This window comes from Leptodactylus fuscus, unplaced genomic scaffold (assembly GCF_031893055.1).
Source record: "Leptodactylus fuscus isolate aLepFus1 unplaced genomic scaffold, aLepFus1.hap2 HAP2_SCAFFOLD_244, whole genome shotgun sequence".
NCBI classification, from domain to species: Eukaryota; Metazoa; Chordata; class Amphibia; order Anura; family Leptodactylidae; genus Leptodactylus; species Leptodactylus fuscus.
In genome coordinates, this window is record NW_027440267.1 from 113,340 (window position 1) to 132,993 (window position 19,654).

The window sequence follows — 19,654 nt, forward strand, 5'->3', positions numbered from 1 at the left end:
GTCTCTTATAATCCCAGACTATATGGCCGGGGTCTCTTATAATCCCAGACTATATGGCCGCGGTCTCTTATAATCCCAGACTATAAGGGAGGGGTCTCTTATAATCCCAGACTATAAGGGCGGGGTCTCTTATAATCCCAGACTATATGGCCGCGGTCTCTTATAATCCCAGACTATATGGCCGGGGTCTCTTATAATCCCAGACTATATGGCCGGGGTCTCTTATAATCCCAGACTATAAGGGCGGGGTCTCTTATAATCCCAGACTATATGGCCGGGGTCTCTTATAATCCCAGACTATAAGGGCGGGGTCTCTTATAATCCCAGACTATATGGCCGGGGTCTCTTATAATCCCAGACTATAAGGGCGGGGTCTCTTATAATCCCAGACTATATGGCTGGGGTCTCTTATAATTCCAGCACCTGGTAGGAGGGCCCCAGTAATGTCCAGGAGAAGGCCGGTATCTCCTGGCTCCTATTGTGTGAGGTAGTGGTGGGGTTCCTGGGGTTACAGGTGGGTACCCCCAGTTTCAGGGGTGCTGTTGGAGACTCCTTGGGTGTTATTGGTGCCGTCACCTTCAGGATTAGATTGGCATCATGAATGAGTCCACACGGCGGCCGCTGCGCTAAATCACTTTATTGCAGATAGAATTTATATTAGATGATATTACATGATCCGCGCCAGTGGAGACGTCAGTGCTTGTGTGCAGCCTCCTCATATCCAGAAGGAAGAGGGTTGGCATGTGGATTATGGAAAAGCGAGTGATTCCCATCACCCCACGGGAAGCGCTGCAAAGAAAAAACATGTGGTCATACAGATTGTGGTCATACAGATTGTGATCATACAGTTTATGGTCATACAGACTGTGGTCATACAGACCGTGGTCATACAGACCGTGGCCATACAGACTGTGGTCATACAGACCGTGGTCATACAGACCGTGGTCATACAGATCGTGGTCATACAGACTGTGGTCATACAGATCGTGGTCATACAGATCGTGATCATACAGACTGTGGTCATACAGATCGTGGTCATACAGACTGTGGTCATACAGACTGTGGTCATACAGATCGTGGTCATACAGACTGCTCATATAGACTGTGGTCATACAGACCGTGGTCATACAGACCGTGGCCATACAGACTGTGGTCATACAGACCGTGGTCATACAGACCGTGGTCATACAGATCGTGGTCATACAGACTGTGGTCATACAGATCGTGGTCATACAGATCGTGATCATACAGACTGTGGTCATACAGATCGTGGTCATACAGACTGTGGTCATACAGACTGTGGTCATACAGATCGTGGTCATACAGACTGCTCATATAGACTGTGGTCATACAGATCGAGGTTATACAGACTGTGGTCATACAGATCGTGGTTATACAGACTGTGGTCATACAGATCGTGGTTATACAGACTGTGGTCATACAGATCGTGGTTATACAGACTGTGGTCATACAGATCGTGCTCATACAGACTGTGGTCATACAGATCGTGGTCATACAGACTGTGGTCATACAGATCATGGTCATACAGACTGTGGTTATACAGATCGTGGTTATACAGACTGTGGTCATACAGATCGTGGTCATACAGACTGTGGTCATACAGACTGTGGTCATACAGATCGTGGTCATACAGACTGTGGTTATACAGATCGTGGTCATACAGACTGTGCTCATATAGACTGTGGTCATACAGATCGTGGTTATACAGATCGTGGTTATACAGACTGTGGTCATACAGATCATGGTCATATAGACTGTGGCCATACAGATCGTGGTCATACAGACTGTGGTCATACAGACTGTGGTTATGCAGACTGTGGTCATACAGTTTGTGGTCATACAGATCATGGTCATACAGACTGTGGTCATACAGATTGTGGTCATACAGACTGTGGTCATACAGATCATGGTTATACAGACTGTGGTCATACAGATCGTGGTCATACAGACTGTGGTCATACAGACTGTGGTCATACAGATCGTGGTCATACAGACTGTGGTCATACAGATCGTGGTTATACAGATCGTGCTCATACAGACTGTGGTCATACAGATCGTGGTCATACAGATTGTGGTCATACAGATCGTGGTCATACAGATCATGGTCATACAGATCGTGGTTATACAGACTGTGGTCATACAGATCGTGGTCATACAGATTGTGGTCATACAGATCGTGGTCATACAGATCGTGGTCATACAGATCGTGGTTATACAGACTGTGGTCATACAGATCGTGGTCATACAGACTGTGGTCATACAGACTGTGGTCATACAGATCGTGGTTATATAGACTGTGGTCATACAGATCGTGGTCATACAGATCATGGTCATACAAACTGTGGTCATACAGATCGTGCTCATACAGGTTGTGGTCATACAGTTTGTGGTCATACTGACTGTGGTCATACAGTTTGTGGTCATACAGATCATGGTCATACAGACTGTGGTCATACAGATTGTGGTCATACAGAATGTGGTCATACAGATCGTGGTCATACAGACTGTGGTCATACAGATTGTGGTCATACAGATCGTGGTCATACAGACTGTGGTCATACAGACTGTGGTCATACAGATCGTGGTTATACAGACTGTGGTCATACAGATCGTGGTTATACAGACTGTGGTCATGCAGATCGTGGTTATACAGACTGTGGTCATACAGATCGTGGTTATACAGACTGTGGTTATACAGACTGTGGTCATACAGATCGTGGTTATACAGACTGTGGTCATACAGATCATGGTTATACAGACTGTGGTCATACAGACTGTGGTCATACAGATCGTGGTTATACAGACTGTGGTCATACAGATCGTGCTCATACAGACTGTGGTTATACAGACTGTGGTCATACAGATCGTGCTCATACAGACTGTGGTCATACAGACTGTGGTCATACCGATTGTCTCCTACTGAGGGATCCAGTGTCATGTGCAGAACTATCACATCACAACAAAGCTTCAGACTGCGATACGTCACCTCCAGCCCTTCTACAGCCCTATTGCGTATTGTGAGGATCTTGTACTCACTTTGGTACGGATGCGCAGGTGATCATAGGCTCGGAACTCTGGGGTCGCATGCGAGTGATTCTGTTTCTGGAGCCAGGCGTTCAACATACAGACCCCGACCCCAGGAAGGGCAACAACAAACGTCAGGATCTTCCATGTGCGAGCTGAGGAGAGAAGAGAATGGAAAACACCAAAATAATTCCCTGACAATCTGCGGAGGCCGGAAATACCGGAGAGGATAAAGTGTTACTATCAGGGGATACAATCTATTACTATCTGTTATCAGCCATGTCAGGAGAGGCCGACTGTAGGACAGGGGAATACAATCTATTACTATCTGTTATCAGCCATGTCAGGAGAGGAGAGGCCGACTGTAGGACAGGGGAATACAATCTATTACTATCAGTTATCAGCCATGTCAGGAGAGGCCGACTGTAGGACAGGAGAATACAATCTATTACTATCTGTTATCAGCCATGTCAGGAGAGGAGAGGCCGACTGTAGGACAGGGGAATACAATCTATTACTATCTGTTATCAGCCATGTCAGGAGAGGCCGACTGTAGGACAGGGGAATACAATCTATTATTATCTGGTATCAGCCATGTCAGGAGAGGCCGACTGTAGGACAGGAGAATACAATCTATTACTATCTGGTATCAGCCATGTCAGGAGAGGAGAGGCCGACTGTAGGACAGGAGAATACAATCTATTACTATCTGTTATCAGCCATGTCAGGAGAAGAGAGGCTGACTGTAGGACAGGAGAATACAATCTATTACTATCTGGTATCAGCCATGTCAGGAGAGGCCGACTGTAGGACAGGAGAATACAATCTATTACTATCTGGTATCAGCCATGTCAGGAGAGGCCGACTGTAGGACAGGGGAATACAATCTATTACTATCTGTTATCAGCCACGTCAGGAGAGGAGAGGCCGACTGTAGGACAGGGGAATACAATCTATTACTATCTGTTATCAGCCATGTCAGGAGAGGAGAGGCCGACTGTAGGACAGGAGAATACAATCTATTACTATCTGTTATCAGCCATGTCAGGAGAGGAGAGGCCGACTGTAGGACAGGGGAATACAATCTATTACTATCTGTTATCAGCCATGTCAGGAGAGGCCGACTGTAGGACAGGGGAATACAATCTATTACTATCTGTTATCAGCCATGTCAGGAGAGGAGAGGCCGACTGTAGGACAGGAGAATACAATCTATTACTATCTGTTATCAGCCATGTCAGGAGAGGAGAGGCCGACTGTAGGACAGGAGAATACAATCTATTACTATCTGTTATCAGCCATGTCAGGAGAGGAGAAGCCGACTGTAGGACAGGGGAATACAATCTATTACTATCTGTTATCAGCCATGTCAGGAGAGGAGAGGCCGACTGCAAGACAGGAGAATACAATCTATTGCTATCTGTTATCAGCCATGTCAGGAGAGGAGAGGCCGACTGTAGGACAGGAGAATACAATCTATTACTATCTGTTATCAGCCGTGTCAGGAGAGGCCGACTGTAGGACAGGGGAATACAATCTATTACTATCTGTTATCAGCCATGTCAGGAGAGGAGAGGCCGACTGCAAGACAGGAGAATACAATCTATTGCTATCTGTTATCAGCCATGTCAGGAGAGGAGAGGCCGACTGTAGGACAGGAGAATACAATCTATTACTATCTGTTATCAGCCATGTCAGGAGAGGCCGACTGTAGGACAGGAGAATACAATCTATTACTATCTGTTATCAGCCATGTCAGGAGAGGCCGACTGTAGGACAGGGGAATACAATCTATTACTATCTGTTATCAGCCATGTCAGAAGAGGAGAGGCCGACTGTAGGACAGGAGAATACAATCTATTACTATCTGTTATCAGCCATGTCAGGAGAGGAGAGGCCGACTGTAGGACAGGAGAATACAATCTATTACTATCTGTTATCAGCCATGTCAGGAGAGGCCGACTGTAGGACAGGGGAATACAATCTATTACTATCTGTTATCAGCCATGTCAGGAGAGGAGAGGCCGACTGTAGGACAGGAGAATACAATCTATTACTATCTGTTATCAGCCATGTCAGGAGAGGAGAGGCCGACTGTAGGACAGGAGAATACAATCTATTACTATCTGGTATCAGCCATGTCAGGAGAGGAGAGGCCGACTGTAGGACAGGGGAATACAATCTATTACTATCTGTTATCAGCCATGTCAGGAGAGGAGAGGCCGACTGTAGGACAGGGGAATACAATCTATTACTATCTGGTATCAGCCATGTCAGGAGAGGAGAGGCCGACTGTAGGACAGGAGAATACAATCTATTACTATCTGTTATCAGCCATGTCAGGAGAGGAGAGGCCGACTGTAGGACAGGAGAATACAATCTATTACTATCTGTTATCAGCCATGTCAGGAGAGGAGAGGCCGACTGTAGGACAGGAGAATACAATCTATTACTATCTGTTATCAGCCATGTCAGGAGAGGAGAGGCCGACTGTAGGACAGGGGAATACAATCTATTACTATCTGTTATCAGCCATGTCAGGAGAGGCCGACTGTAGGACAGGGGAATACAATCTATTACTATCTTTTATCAGCCATGTCAGGAGAGGCCGACTGTAGGACAGGGGAATACAATCTATTACTATCTGTTATCAGCCATGTCAGGAGAGGAGAGGCCGACTGTAGGACAGGAGAATACAATCTATTACTATCTGTTATCAGCCATGTCAGGAGAGGAGAGGCCGACTGTAGGACAGGAGAATACAATCTATTACTATCTGTTATCAGCCGTGTCAGGAGAGGCCGACTGTAGGACAGGGGAATACAATCTATTACTATCTGTTATCAGCCATGTCAGGAGAGGAGAGGCCGACTGCAAGACAGGAGAATACAATCTATTGCTATCTGTTATCAGCATTGTCAGGAGAGGCCGACTGTAGGACAGGAGAATACAATCTATTACTATCTGTTATCAGCCATGTCAGGAGAGGAGAGGCCGACTGCAAGACAGGAGAATACAATCTATTGCTATCTGTTATCAGCCATGTCAGGAGAGGAGAGGCCGACTGTAGGACAGGAGAATACAATCTATTACTATCTGTTATCAGCCATGTCAGGAGAGGCCGACTGTAGGACAGGAGAATACAATCTATTACTATCTGTTATCAGCCATGTCAGGAGAGGCCGACTGTAGGACAGGGGAATACAATCTATTACTATCTGTTATCAGCCATGTCAGGAGAGGAGAGGCCGACTGTAGGACAGGAGAATACAATCTATTACTATCTGGTATCAGCCATGTCAGGAGAGGAAAGGCCGACTGTAGGACAGGGGAATACAATCTATTACTATCTGTTATCAGCCATGTCAGGAGAGGAGAGGCCGACTGTAGGACAGGGGAATACAATCTATTACTATCTGGTATCAGCCATGTCAGGAGAGGAGAGGCCGACTGTAGGACAGGAGAATACAATCTATTACTATCTGTTATCAGCCACGTCAGGAGAGGAGAGGCCGACTGTAGGACAGGGGAATACAGTCTATTACTATCTGTTATCAGCCATGTCAGGAGAGGAGAGGCCGACTGTAGGACAGGGGAATACAATCTATTACTATCTGTTATCAGCCATGTCAGGGGAGGAGAGGCCGACTGTAGGACAGGAGAATACAATCTATTACTATCTGTTATCAGCCATGTCAGGAGAGGAGAGGCCGACTGTAGGACAGGGGAATACAATCTATTACTATCTGTTATCAGCCATGTCAGGAGAGGAGAGGCCGACTGTAGGACAGGAGAATACAATCTATTACTATCTGTTATCAGCCATGTCAGGAGAGGAGAGGCCGACTGTAGGACAGGAGAATACAATCTATTACTATCTGTTATCAGCCATGTCAGGAGAGGAGAGGCCGACTGTAGGACAGGAGAATACAATCTATTACTATCTGTTATCAGCCATGTCAGGAGAGGAGAGGCCGACTGTAGGACAGGAGAATACAATCTATTACTATCTGTTATCAGCCATGTCAGGAGAAGAGAGGCCGACTGTAGGACAGGGGAATACAATCTATTACTATCTGTTATCAGCCATGTCAGGAGAGGCCGACTGTAGGACAGGGGAATACAATCTATTACTATCTTTTATCAGCCATGTCAGGAGAGGCCGACTGTAGGACAGGGGAATACAATCTATTACTATCTGTTATCAGCCATGTCAGGAGAGGAGAGGCCGACTGTAGGACAGGAGAATACAATCTATTACTATCTGTTATCAGCCATGTCAGGAGGGGAGAGGCCGACTGTAGGACAGGGGAATACAATCTATTACTATCTGTTATCAGCCATGTCAGGAGAGGAGAGGCCGACTGTAGGACAGGGGAATACAATCTATTACTATCTGTTATCAGCCATGTCAGGAGAGGCCGACTGTAGGACAGGGGAATACAATCTATTACTATCTGTTATCAGCCATGTCAGGAGAGGCCGACTGTAGGACAGGGGAATACAATCTATTACTATCTGTTATCAGCCATGTCAGGAGAGGCCGACTGTAGGACAGGGGAATACAATCTATTACTATCTGTTATCAGCCATGTCAGGAGAGGCCGACTGTAGGACAGGGGAATACAATCTATTACTATCTGTTATCAGCCATGTCAGGAGAGGAGAGGCCGACTGTAGGACAGGAGAATACAATCTATTACTATCTGTTATCAGCCATGTCAGGAGAGGAGAGGCCGACTGTAGGACAGGGGAATACAATCTATTACTATCTGTTATCAGCCATGTCAGGAGAGGCCGACTGTAGGACAGGGGAATACAATCTATTACTATCTGTTATCAGCCATGTCAGGAGAGGAGAGGCCGACTGTAGGACAGGAGAATACAATCTATTACTATCTGTTATCAGCCATGTCAGGAGAGGAGAGGCCGACTGTAGGACAGGGGAATACAATCTATTACTATCTGTTATCAACCATGTCAGGAGAGGAGAGGCCGACTGTAGGAACAGGGGAATACAATCTATTACTATCTGTTATCAGCCATGTCAGGAGAGGAGAGGCCGACTGTAGGACAGGGGAATACAATCTATTACTATATGTTATCAGCCATGTCAGGAGAGGAGAGGCCGACTGTAGGACAGGGGAATACAATCTATTACTATCTGTTATCAGCCATGTCAGGAGAGGAGAGGCCGACTGTAGGAACAGGAGAATACAATCTATTACTATCTGTTATCAGCCATGTCAGGAGAGGAGAGGCCGACTGTAGGACAGGAGAATACAATCTATTACTATCTGTTATCAGCCATGTCAGGAGAGGAGAGGCCGACTGTAGGACAGGAGAATACAATCTATTACTATCTGGTATCAGCCATGTCAGGAGAGGAGAGGCCGACTGTAGGACAGGGGAATACAATCTATTATTATCTGGTATCAGCCATGTCAGGAGAGGCCGACTGTAGGACAGGGGAATACAATCTATTACTATCTGTTATCAGCCATGTCATGAGAGGAGAGGCCGACTGTAGGACAGGAGAATACAATCTATTACTATCTGTTATCAGCCATGTCAGGAGAGGAGAGGCCAACTGTAGGACAGGAGAATACAATCTATTGCTATCTGTTATCAGCCATGTCAGGAGAGGAGAGGCCGACTGTAGAACAGGGGAATACAATCTATTACTATCTGTTATCAGCCATGTCATGAGAGGAGAGGCCGACTGTAGGACAGGAGAATACAATCTATTACTATCTGTTATCAGCCATGTCAGGAGAGGAGAGGCCGACTGTAGGACAGGGGAATACAATCTATTACTATCTGTTATCAGCCATGTCAGGAGAGGAGAGGCCGACTGTAGGACAGGGGAATACAATCTATTACTATCTGTTATCAGCCATGTCAGGAGAGGAGAGGCCGACTGTAGGACAGGAGAATACAATCTATTACTATCTGTTATCAGCCATGTCAGGAGGGGAGAGGCTGACTGTAGGACAGGGGAATACAATCTATTACTATCTGTTATCAGCCATGTCAGGAGAGGAGAGGCCGACTGTAGGACAGGGGAATACAATCTATTACTATCTGTTATCAGCCATGTCAGGAGAGGAGAGGCGACTGTAGGACAGGGGAATACAATCTATTACTATCTGTTATCAGCCACGTCAGGAGAGGAGAGGCCAACTGTAGGACAGGGGAATACAATCTATTACTATCTGTTATCAGCCATGTCAGGAGGGGAGAGGCCGACTGTAGGACAGGAGAATACAATCTATTACTATCTGTTATCAGCCATGTCAGGAGAGGCCGACTGTAGGACAGGGGAATACAATCTATTACTATCTGTTATCAGCCATGTCAGGAGAGGAGAGGCCGACTGTAGGACAGGAGAATACAATCTATTACTATCTGGTATCAGCCATGTCAGGAGAGGAGAGGCCGACTGTAGGACAGGAGAATACAATCTATTACTATCTGTTATCAGCCATGTCAGGAGAGGAGAGGCCGACTGTAGGACAGGAGAATACAATCTATTACTATCTGGTATCAGCCATGTCAGGAGAGGCCGACTGTAGGACAGGAGAATACAATCTATTACTATCTGGTATCAGCCATGTCAGGAGAGGCCGACTGTAGGACAGGGGAATACAATCTATTACTATCTGTTATCAGCCACGTCAGGAGAGGAGAGGCCGACTGTAGGACAGGGGAATACAATCTATTACTATCTGTTATCAGCCATGTCAGGAGAGGAGAGGCCGACTGTAGGACAGGAGAATACAATCTATTACTATCTGTTATCAGCCATGTCAGGAGAGGAGAGGCCGACTGTAGGACAGGGGAATACAATCTATTACTATCTGTTATCAGCCATGTCAGGAGAGGCCGACTGTAGGACAGGGGAATACAATCTATTACTATCTGTTATCAGCCATGTCAGGAGAGGAGAGGCCGACTGTAGGACAGGAGAATACAATCTATTACTATCTGTTATCAGCCATGTCAGGAGAGGAGAGGCCGACTGTAGGACAGGAGAATACAATCTATTACTATCTGTTATCAGCCATGTCAGGAGAGGAGAAGCCGACTGTAGGACAGGGGAATACAATCTATTACTATCTGTTATCAGCCATGTCAGGAGAGGAGAGGCCGACTGCAAGACAGGAGAATACAATCTATTGCTATCTGTTATCAGCCATGTCAGGAGAGGAGAGGCCGACTGTAGGACAGGAGAATACAATCTATTACTATCTGTTATCAGCCGTGTCAGGAGAGGCCGACTGTAGGACAGGGGAATACAATCTATTACTATCTGTTATCAGCCATGTCAGGAGAGGAGAGGCCGACTGCAAGACAGGAGAATACAATCTATTACTATCTGTTATCAGCCATGTCAGGAGAGGCCGACTGTAGGACAGGAGAATACAATCTATTACTATCTGTTATCAGCCATGTCAGGAGAGGCCGACTGTAGGACAGGAGAATACAATCTATTACTATCTGTTATCAGCCATGTCAGGAGAGGCCGACTGTAGGACAGGAGAATACAATCTATTACTATCTGTTATCAGCCATGTCAGGAGAGGCCGACTGTAGGACAGGGGAATACAATCTATTACTATCTGTTATCAGCCATGTCAGAAGAGGAGAGGCCGACTGTAGGACAGGAGAATACAATCTATTACTATCTGTTATCAGCCATGTCAGGAGAGGAGAGGCCGACTGTAGGACAGGAGAATACAATCTATTACTATCTGTTATCAGCCATGTCAGGAGAGGCCGACTGTAGGACAGGGGAATACAATCTATTACTATCTGTTATCAGCCATGTCAGGAGAGGAGAGGCCGACTGTAGGACAGGAGAATACAATCTATTACTATCTGTTATCAGCCATGTCAGGAGAGGAGAGGCCGACTGTAGGACAGGAGAATACAATCTATTACTATCTGGTATCAGCCATGTCAGGAGAGGAGAGGCCGACTGTAGGACAGGGGAATACAATCTATTACTATCTGTTATCAGCCATGTCAGGAGAGGAGAGGCCGACTGTAGGACAGGGGAATACAATCTATTACTATCTGGTATCAGCCATGTCAGGAGAGGAGAGGCCGACTGTAGGACAGGAGAATACAATCTATTACTATCTGTTATCAGCCATGTCAGGAGAGGAGAGGCCGACTGTAGGACAGGAGAATACAATCTATTACTATCTGTTATCAGCCATGTCAGGAGAGGAGAGGCCGACTGTAGGACAGGAGAATACAATCTATTACTATCTGTTATCAGCCATGTCAGGAGAGGAGAGGCCGACTGTAGGACAGGGGAATACAATCTATTACTATCTGTTATCAGCCATGTCAGGAGAGGCCGACTGTAGGACAGGGGAATACAATCTATTACTATCTTTTATCAGCCATGTCAGGAGAGGCCGACTGTAGGACAGGGGAATACAATCTATTACTATCTGTTATCAGCCATGTCAGGAGAGGAGAGGCCGACTGTAGGACAGGAGAATACAATCTATTACTATCTGTTATCAGCCATGTCAGGAGAGGAGAGGCCGACTGTAGGACAGGAGAATACAATCTATTACTATCTGTTATCAGCCGTGTCAGGAGAGGCCGACTGTAGGACAGGGGAATACAATCTATTACTATCTGTTATCAGCCATGTCAGGAGAGGAGAGGCCGACTGCAAGACAGGAGAATACAATCTATTGCTATCTGTTATCAGCATTGTCAGGAGAGGCCGACTGTAGGACAGGAGAATACAATCTATTACTATCTGTTATCAGCCATGTCAGGAGAGGAGAGGCCGACTGCAAGACAGGAGAATACAATCTATTGCTATCTGTTATCAGCCATGTCAGGAGAGGAGAGGCCGACTGTAGGACAGGAGAATACAATCTATTACTATCTGTTATCAGCCATGTCAGGAGAGGCCGACTGTAGGACAGGAGAATACAATCTATTACTATCTGTTATCAGCCATGTCAGGAGAGGCCGACTGTAGGACAGGGGAATACAATCTATTACTATCTGTTATCAGCCATGTCAGGAGAGGAGAGGCCGACTGTAGGACAGGAGAATACAATCTATTACTATCTGGTATCAGCCATGTCAGGAGAGGAAAGGCCGACTGTAGGACAGGGGAATACAATCTATTACTATCTGTTATCAGCCATGTCAGGAGAGGAGAGGCCGACTGTAGGACAGGGGAATACAATCTATTACTATCTGGTATCAGCCATGTCAGGAGAGGAGAGGCCGACTGTAGGACAGGAGAATACAATCTATTACTATCTGTTATCAGCCACGTCAGGAGAGGAGAGGCCGACTGTAGGACAGGGGAATACAGTCTATTACTATCTGTTATCAGCCATGTCAGGAGAGGAGAGGCCGACTGTAGGACAGGGGAATACAATCTATTACTATCTGTTATCAGCCATGTCAGGGGAGGAGAGGCCGACTGTAGGACAGGAGAATACAATCTATTACTATCTGTTATCAGCCATGTCAGGAGAGGAGAGGCCGACTGTAGGACAGGGGAATACAATCTATTACTATCTGTTATCAGCCATGTCAGGAGAGGAGAGGCCGACTGTAGGACAGGAGAATACAATCTATTACTATCTGTTATCAGCCATGTCAGGAGAGGAGAGGCCGACTGTAGGACAGGAGAATACAATCTATTACTATCTGTTATCAGCCATGTCAGGAGAGGAGAGGCCGACTGTAGGACAGGAGAATACAATCTATTACTATCTGTTATCAGCCATGTCAGGAGAGGAGAGGCCGACTGTAGGACAGGAGAATACAATCTATTACTATCTGTTATCAGCCATGTCAGGAGAAGAGAGGCCGACTGTAGGACAGGGGAATACAATCTATTACTATCTGTTATCAGCCATGTCAGGAGAGGCCGACTGTAGGACAGGGGAATACAATCTATTACTATCTTTTATCAGCCATGTCAGGAGAGGCCGACTGTAGGACAGGGGAATACAATCTATTACTATCTGTTATCAGCCATGTCAGGAGAGGAGAGGCCGACTGTAGGACAGGAGAATACAATCTATTACTATCTGTTATCAGCCATGTCAGGAGGGGAGAGGCCGACTGTAGGACAGGGGAATACAATCTATTACTATCTGTTATCAGCCATGTCAGGAGAGGAGAGGCCGACTGTAGGACAGGGGAATACAATCTATTACTATCTGTTATCAGCCATGTCAGGAGAGGCCGACTGTAGGACAGGGGAATACAATCTATTACTATCTGTTATCAGCCATGTCAGGAGAGGCCGACTGTAGGACAGGGGAATACAATCTATTACTATCTGTTATCAGCCATGTCAGGAGAGGCCGACTGTAGGACAGGGGAATACAATCTATTACTATCTGTTATCAGCCATGTCAGGAGAGGCCGACTGTAGGACAGGGGAATACAATCTATTACTATCTGTTATCAGCCATGTCAGGAGAGGAGAGGCCGACTGTAGGACAGGAGAATACAATCTATTACTATCTGTTATCAGCCATGTCAGGAGAGGAGAGGCCGACTGTAGGACAGGGGAATACAATCTATTACTATCTGTTATCAGCCATGTCAGGAGAGGCCGACTGTAGGACAGGGGAATACAATCTATTACTATCTGTTATCAGCCATGTCAGGAGAGGAGAGGCCGACTGTAGGACAGGAGAATACAATCTATTACTATCTGTTATCAGCCATGTCAGGAGAGGAGAGGCCGACTGTAGGACAGGGGAATACAATCTATTACTATCTGTTATCAACCATGTCAGGAGAGGAGAGGCCGACTGTAGGAACAGGGGAATACAATCTATTACTATCTGTTATCAGCCATGTCAGGAGAGGAGAGGCCGACTGTAGGACAGGGGAATACAATCTATTACTATATGTTATCAGCCATGTCAGGAGAGGAGAGGCCGACTGTAGGACAGGGGAATACAATCTATTACTATCTGTTATCAGCCATGTCAGGAGAGGAGAGGCCGACTGTAGGAACAGGAGAATACAATCTATTACTATCTGTTATCAGCCATGTCAGGAGAGGAGAGGCCGACTGTAGGACAGGAGAATACAATCTATTACTATCTGTTATCAGCCATGTCAGGAGAGGAGAGGCCGACTGTAGGACAGGAGAATACAATCTATTACTATCTGGTATCAGCCATGTCAGGAGAGGAGAGGCCGACTGTAGGACAGGGGAATACAATCTATTATTATCTGGTATCAGCCATGTCAGGAGAGGCCGACTGTAGGACAGGGGAATACAATCTATTACTATCTGTTATCAGCCATGTCATGAGAGGAGAGGCCGACTGTAGGACAGGAGAATACAATCTATTACTATCTGTTATCAGCCATGTCAGGAGAGGAGAGGCCAACTGTAGGACAGGAGAATACAATCTATTGCTATCTGTTATCAGCCATGTCAGGAGAGGAGAGGCCGACTGTAGAACAGGGGAATACAATCTATTACTATCTGTTATCAGCCATGTCATGAGAGGAGAGGCCGACTGTAGGACAGGAGAATACAATCTATTACTATCTGTTATCAGCCATGTCAGGAGAGGAGAGGCCGACTGTAGGACAGGGGAATACAATCTATTACTATCTGTTATCAGCCATGTCAGGAGAGGAGAGGCCGACTGTAGGACAGGGGAATACAATCTATTACTATCTGTTATCAGCCATGTCAGGAGAGGAGAGGCCGACTGTAGGACAGGAGAATACAATCTATTACTATCTGTTATCAGCCATGTCAGGAGGGGAGAGGCTGACTGTAGGACAGGGGAATACAATCTATTACTATCTGTTATCAGCCATGTCAGGAGAGGAGAGGCCGACTGTAGGACAGGGGAATACAATCTATTACTATCTGTTATCAGCCATGTCAGGAGAGGAGAGGCGACTGTAGGACAGGGGAATACAATCTATTACTATCTGTTATCAGCCACGTCAGGAGAGGAGAGGCCAACTGTAGGACAGGGGAATACAATCTATTACTATCTGTTATCAGCCATGTCAGGAGGGGAGAGGCCGACTGTAGGACAGGAGAATACAATCTATTACTATCTGTTATCAGCCATGTCAGGAGAGGCCGACTGTAGGACAGGGGAATACAATCTATTACTATCTGTTATCAGCCATGTCAGGAGAGGAGAGGCCGACTGTAGGACAGGAGAATACAATCTATTACTATCTGGTATCAGCCATGTCAGGAGAGGAGAGGCCGACTGTAGGACAGGAGAATACAATCTATTACTATCTGTTATCAGCCATGTCAGGAGAGGAGAGGCCGACTGTAGGACAGGGGAATACAATCTATTACTATCTGTTATCAGCCATGTCAGGAGAGGAGAGGCCGACTGTAGGACAGGGGAATACAATCTATTACTATCTGTTATCAGCCATGTCAGGAGAGGCCGACTGTAGGACAGGAGAATACAATCTATTACTATCTGTTATCAGCCATGTCAGTAGAGGAGAGGCCGACTGTAGGACAGGAGAATACAATCTATTACTATCTGTTATCAGCCATGTCAGGAGAGGAGAGGCCGACTGTAGGACAGGAGAATACAATCTATTGCTATCTGTTATCAGCCATGTCAGGAGAGGAGAGGCCGACTGTAGGACAGGAGAATACAATCTATTACTATCTGTTATCAGCCATGTCAGGAGAGGAGAGGCCGACTGTAGGACAGGAGAATACAATCTATTACTATCTGTTATCAGCCATGTCAGGAGAGGCCGACTGTAGGACAGGAGAATACAATCTATTACTATCTGGTATCAGCCACGTCAGGAGAGGAGAGGCCGACTGTAGGACAGGAGAATACAATCTATTACTATCTGTTATCAGCCATGTCAGGAGAGGAGAGGCCGACTGTAGGACAGGGGAATACAATCTATTACTATCTGGTATCAGCCATGTCAGGAGAGGAGAGGCCGACTGTAGGACAGGGGAATACAATCTATTACTATCTGTTATCAGCCATGTCAGGAGAGGAGAGGCCGACTGTAGGACAGGAGAATACAATCTATTACTATCTGTTATCAGCCATCTCAGGAGAAGAGAGGCTGACTGTAGCACAGGAGAATACAATCTATTACTATCTGTTATCAGCCATGTCAGGAGAGGAGAGGCCGACTGTAGGACAGGGGAATACAATCTATTACTATCTGTTATCAGCCATGTTAGGAGAGGAGAGGCCGACTGTAGGACAGGAGAATACAATCTATTACTATCTGTTATCAGCCATGTCAGGAGAGGAGAGGCCGACTGTAGGACAGGGGAATACAATCTATTACTATCTGTTATCAGCCATGTCAGGAGAGGAGAGGCCGACTGTAGGAACAGGAGAATACAATCTATTACTATCTGTTATCAGCCATGTCAGGAGAGGAGAGGCCGACTGTAGGACAGGAGAATACAATCTATTACTATCTGTTATCAGCCATGTCAGGAGAGGAGAGGCCGACTGTAGGACAGGGGAATACAATCTATTACTATCTGTTATCAGCCATGTCAGGAGAGGAGAGGCCGACTGTAGGACAGGAGAATACAATCTATTACTATCTGTTATCAGCCATGTCAGGAGAGGAGAGGCCGACTGTAGGACAGGAGAATACAATCTATTACTATCTGTTATCAGCCATGTCAGGAGGGGAGAGGCTGACTGTAGGACAGGGGAATACAATCTATTACTATCTGTTATCAGCCATGTCAGGAGAGGAGAGGCCGACTGTAGGACAGGGGAATACAATCTATTACTATCTGTTATCAGCCATGTCAGGAGAGGCCGACTGTAGGACAGGAGAATACAATCTATTACTATCTGTTATCAGCCACGTCAGGAGAGGAGAGGCCAACTGTAGGACAGGGGAATACAATCTATTACTATCTGTTATCAGCCATGTCAGGAGGGGAGAGGCCGACTGTAGGACAGGAGAATACAATCTATTACTATCTGTTATCAGCCATGTCAGGAGAGGCCGACTGTAGGACAGGAGAATACAATCTATTACTATCTGTTATCAGCCATGTCAGGAGAGGAGAGGCCGACTGTAGGACAGGAGAATACAATCTATTACTATCTGGTATCAGCCATGTCAGGAGAGGAGAGGCCGACTGTAGGACAGGAGAATACAATCTATTACTATCTGTTATCAGCCATGTCAGGAGAGGAGAGGCCGACTGTAGGACAGGGGAATACAATCTATTACTATCTGTTATCAGCCATGTCAGGAGAGGCCGACTGTAGGACAGGGGAATACAATCTATTACTATCTGTTATCAGCCATGTCAGGAGAGGAGAGGCCGACTGTAGGACAGGAGAATACAATCTATTACTATCTGTTATCAGCCATGTCAGGAGAGGAGAGGCCGACTGTAGGACAGGAGAATACAATCTATTACTATCTGTTATCAGCCATGTCAGGAGAAGAGAGGCTGACTGTAGGACAGGGGAATACAATCTATTACTATCTGTTATCAGCCATGTCAGGAGAGGAGAGGCCGACTGTAGGACAGGGGAATACAATCTATTACTATCTGTTATCAGCCATGTTAGGAGAGGAGAGGCCGACTGTAGGACAGGAGAATACAATCTATTACTATCTGTTATCAGCCATGTCAGGAGAGGAGAGGCCGACTGTAGGAACAGGAGAATACAATCTATTACTATCTGTTATCAGCCATGTCAGGAGAGGAGAGGCCGACTGTAGGACAGGGGAATACAATCTATTACTATCTGTTATCAGCCATGTCAGGAGAGGAGAGGCCGACTGTAGGACAGGAGAATACAATCTATTACTATCTGTTATCAGCCATGTCAGGAGAGGAGAGGCCGACTGTAGGACAGGAGAATACAATCTATTACTATCTGGTATCAGCCATGTCAGGAGAGGAGAGGCCGACTGTAGGACAGGGGAATACAATCTATTACTATCTGTTATCAGCCATGTCAGGAGAGGAGAGGCCGACTGTAGGATAGGGGAATACAATCTATTACTATCTGTTATCAGCCATGTCAGGAGAGGAGAGGCCGACTGTAGGACAGGGGAATACAGTCTATTACTATCTGTTATCAGCCATGTCAGGAGAGGCCGACTGTAGGACAGGGGATACAATCTATTACTATCTGTTATCAGCCATGTCAGGAGAGGCCGACTGTAGGACAGGGGAATACAATCTATTACTATCTGTTATCAGCCATGTCAGGAGAGGAGAGGCCGACTGTAGGACAGGGGAATACAATCTATTACTATCTGTTATCAGCCATGTCAGGAGAGGAGAGGCCGACTGTAGGATAGGGGAATACAATCTATTACTATCTGTTATCAGCCATGTCAGGAGAGGCCGACTGTAGGAGAGGGGAATACAATCTATTACTATCTGTTATCAGTCATGTCAGGAGATTAGAGGCCGACTGCAAGACAGGAGAATACAATCTATTACTATCTGTTATCAGCCATGTCAGGAGAGGAGAGGCCGACTGTAGGACAGGAGAATACAATCTATTACTATCTGTTATCAGCCATGTCAGGAGAGGCTGACTGTAGGACAGGAGAATACAATCTATTACTATCTGTTATCAGCCATGTCAGGAGAGGAGAGGCCGACTGTAGGACAGGGGAATACAATCTATTACTATCTGTTATCAGCCATGTCAGGAGAGGCCGACTGTAGGAGAGGGGAATACAATCTATTACTATCTGTTATCAGTCATGTCAGGAGATTAGAGGCCGACTGCAAGACAGGAGAATACAATCTATTACTATCTGTTATCAGCCATGTCAGGAGAGGAGAGGCCGACTGTAGGACAGGAGAATACAATCTATTACTATCTGTTATCAGCCATGTCAGGAGAGGAGAGGCCGACTGTAGGACAGGAGAATACAATCTATTACTATCTGTTATCAGCCATGTCAGGAGAGGCTGACTGTAGGACAGGAGAATACAATCTATTACTATCTGTTATCAGCCATGTCAGGAGAGGAGAGGCCGACTGTAGGACAGGGGAATACAATCTATTACTATCTGTTATCAGCCATGTCAGGAGAGGCCGACTGTAGGACAGGGGAATACAATCTATTACTATCTGTTATCAGTCATGTCAGGAGATTAGAGGCCGACTGTAGGACAGGGGAATACAATCTATTACTATCTGTTATCAGCCATGTCAGGAGAGGAGAGGCCGACTGTAGGACAGGGGAATACAATCTATTACTATCTGTTATCAGCCATGTCAGGAGATTAGAGGCCGACTGTAGGACAGGAGAATACAATCTATTACTATCTGTTATCAGCAGTGAAAGTACAGGGCTTTAGAAATAAGGGGGTGCAGGATTTTGGGGTCACCTTGCCCTTTACTCACCACCCCCGGGCCCATGTTCCTGGGATCCCATTGTCATGTGTCTTCTAAATATCTGTAGGGTTAGACGAGCCCCTGGATTTGCCATGGTGATCCCCAAATTTAATGCTGCAGATCTTGTTGGGGTTTTGTGTGCACTGTCCGTGAAGGTCACTGGATCTTGTAATAAACTGCTCCAGCTCGGGGCTGAGGCCAAGAGTCATGTC

At 46.1% G+C, this 19,654-nt stretch overlaps 1 protein-coding gene across 1 annotated transcript; it reads right to left on the minus strand.

Moving 5' to 3' along the window:
• Positions 1-617: 617 nt before the first annotated feature.
• Positions 618-19,620, minus strand: LOC142187820 (cytochrome c oxidase subunit 6A, mitochondrial-like). Its single transcript, XM_075261644.1, has 3 exons — positions 19,452-19,620; positions 3,058-3,200; positions 618-789 (listed from the first exon to the last, which is right to left on the minus strand). The coding sequence occupies exons 1-3, from the start codon at positions 19,534-19,536 to the stop codon at positions 694-696; spliced, it is 324 nt and encodes a 107-aa protein (XP_075117745.1). The 5' UTR covers positions 19,537-19,620; the 3' UTR covers positions 618-693.
• Positions 19,621-19,654: the final 34 nt, after the last annotated feature.

Bases quoted from the DNA above. Each gene is read 5' to 3' on its own strand.
- LOC142187820 (XM_075261644.1), bottom strand. From the start codon at position 19,536: ATGGCAAATCCAGGGGCTCGTCTAACCCTACAGATATTTAGAAGACAC. The intron at 3,201-19,451 runs GTGAGTAAAGGG...TTCTCTCCTCAG, and splicing joins GGAACATGGGCCCGGGGGTG to CTCGCACATGGAAGATCCTG. The intron at 790-3,057 runs GTGAGTACAAGA...TTTTCTTTGCAG, and splicing joins ACCTGCGCATCCGTACCAAA to CGCTTCCCGTGGGGTGATGG.